The following is a 1,907-nucleotide window of genomic DNA, read 5'->3' on the forward strand; positions in this document are numbered from 1 at the left end:
GATTCTTCTCCCCATGTCTTCACTCATCGCATTTACCCTATTATCGATATGATTGGGTAATGGAATTTTTGCATTAGATGGGTCATCGAATTTGACAATGCCCATATTGATGAACTTTTCGACTAGATTTTTGAAAGCAGTGCAGTTTTCTGTCGAGTGCCCCGTGATTCCTACATGGTATGACGCAAACTACATGGTATTCGCATTGGGCGTTTACGTCATACCATTTGGGGTACAGGGGTTGTATTTTAAGTAAAAAAGAGAAACGACATGTGGATTGAATAAGCTCTGATACAACTCCCTATATGACATCGAGATTGGCATAAATTGGGGCTTTTCAGCGTTTTGCTTCGTGCCAGATTCTTTCCTTGATGAAATTTGTTGATCAGCAACCACTTTTCTTGGCTGATTTACAGTAATTGATTTTGAGTAACCCTTATTATACGCACTTTTGTTGTTCACCTCATTTTCCTTTTTCCTTAAGGCTGACCTTTTGTTACTCTCTCCTGCATCTATCTTTCCACTTCTTATGGCATTCTCGATCATTTCTCCATTCATGACTATATCTGAAAAATTTTTGTGGCGCTTCCTAACATGTGTGTGATGAACGGGGCTTTTAAAGTGTTGATAAAGAGCGTAGTAGTTTTTTTCTCTAGGAGCGACGACTGAACATGGATGACAACCTCCCTCCATCTCTGTGCATATTACCTAAAACTCTCACTAGGTTTTTTCTCCATATTCTGTAAAGTAATTCTATCAGGATTCATATCCGTTACATGACAATACTGCTTCATGAATGCTTGTGCTAGGTCCTTCCACGAACCAATCCTGGTACGACTCAATTGGTTGTACCATTTGGATACTGCCCCCACCAGGTTGTCCTGAAAGTAGTGTATTAGTAGTTGGTCATTATTAACGTATCCAGTCATCTGTCTGTAAAACATGGTGATGTGAGCTTCGGGGCAACTGGTCCCGTTGTACTTTTCAAATTCTGGTATTTTGAACTTGTAAGAAAGTACTAAGTCTAGGACCAAGCTTAGATCTTTAGCGTCAATTCCATGATGACTATCAGTGCTTTCCATTACTTTGAATTTTTCCTCCAACCATTTACACCTGTCCTCTAACTGTTTTGGCAGTTCTGCCTTTGCTTTTTACTTTTCTGCTACTTCATCAAAATCGGGAATAATGAGATTAGTTGGGTAATCTTCTAGGTATGAACCTGATCCAATTTGAAAGTTCGTTGGCGTAGAAGCACCAGTCTGAGATTGTTGAGGCCTAATTGTGACGGATGGTCTCCGAGGGTACATTTCAGCTTGGGTCTGTGTGTTTGGTGGAGTAAAACCTGGAGGATAGAGCAGTTCCTCATTATCCTCCCTAGGATTGGCCATGGGGTCTTTTCCTTTATCTATCCCCTCAGCCAATAATTGGGTCAACTGAGTCATCATGTTTCTTTGAGATTCTAGCATTTTGTCCATCATGTCTTCTTGGATCTTAGCTAGCTGCTCTTGCATTTGCATTTGTAGCTGGTCTTGCATCTCCCTTTGAAGTTGTTCAAGTCTTTCTAATCTTTGATCCATGTCTTTTGTCTTAGCTCGGGTACCGTAACAATGTTTGGTTGGTAGGTTTTTTGTCGGTTTCCAGATTAACTGAAATGATTTTAACAAATTAGAATTTTTTGGTGGACTTTAATGCATATGATGTAATGTAATGCAAATGCATGAAATGAATGTAAAAATGCGTCAATTCTGATTCAATTCCATTTAGAAAACTTTACTAGAAAACAAAATTCTTTACATAAAACAAATTAGATATATGGCTTTGCCTTAATACTCAAAACTTTAATTTTCCTAAGCAATGAAGCTAGCTCCTGCCCCCAGTCTGATTCCAGTTTGTACTTTACACTCAGT

At 39.0% G+C, this 1,907-nt stretch overlaps 1 protein-coding gene across 1 annotated transcript; it reads right to left on the reverse strand.

The window, feature by feature from the left end:
• Positions 1-213: 213 nt before the first annotated feature.
• On the reverse strand, positions 214-1,082 carry LOC128033896 (uncharacterized). Its single transcript, XM_052622390.1, has 2 exons — positions 709-1,082; positions 214-589 (listed from the first exon to the last, which is right to left on the reverse strand). Exons 1-2 carry the CDS (start codon positions 1,080-1,082, stop codon positions 214-216), a joined length of 750 nt encoding a protein of 249 aa, XP_052478350.1.
• Positions 1,083-1,907: the final 825 nt, after the last annotated feature.

Source organism: Gossypium raimondii, chromosome 10 (genome assembly GCF_025698545.1).
Source record: "Gossypium raimondii isolate GPD5lz chromosome 10, ASM2569854v1, whole genome shotgun sequence".
Classification (NCBI taxonomy): domain Eukaryota; kingdom Viridiplantae; phylum Streptophyta; class Magnoliopsida; order Malvales; family Malvaceae; genus Gossypium; species Gossypium raimondii.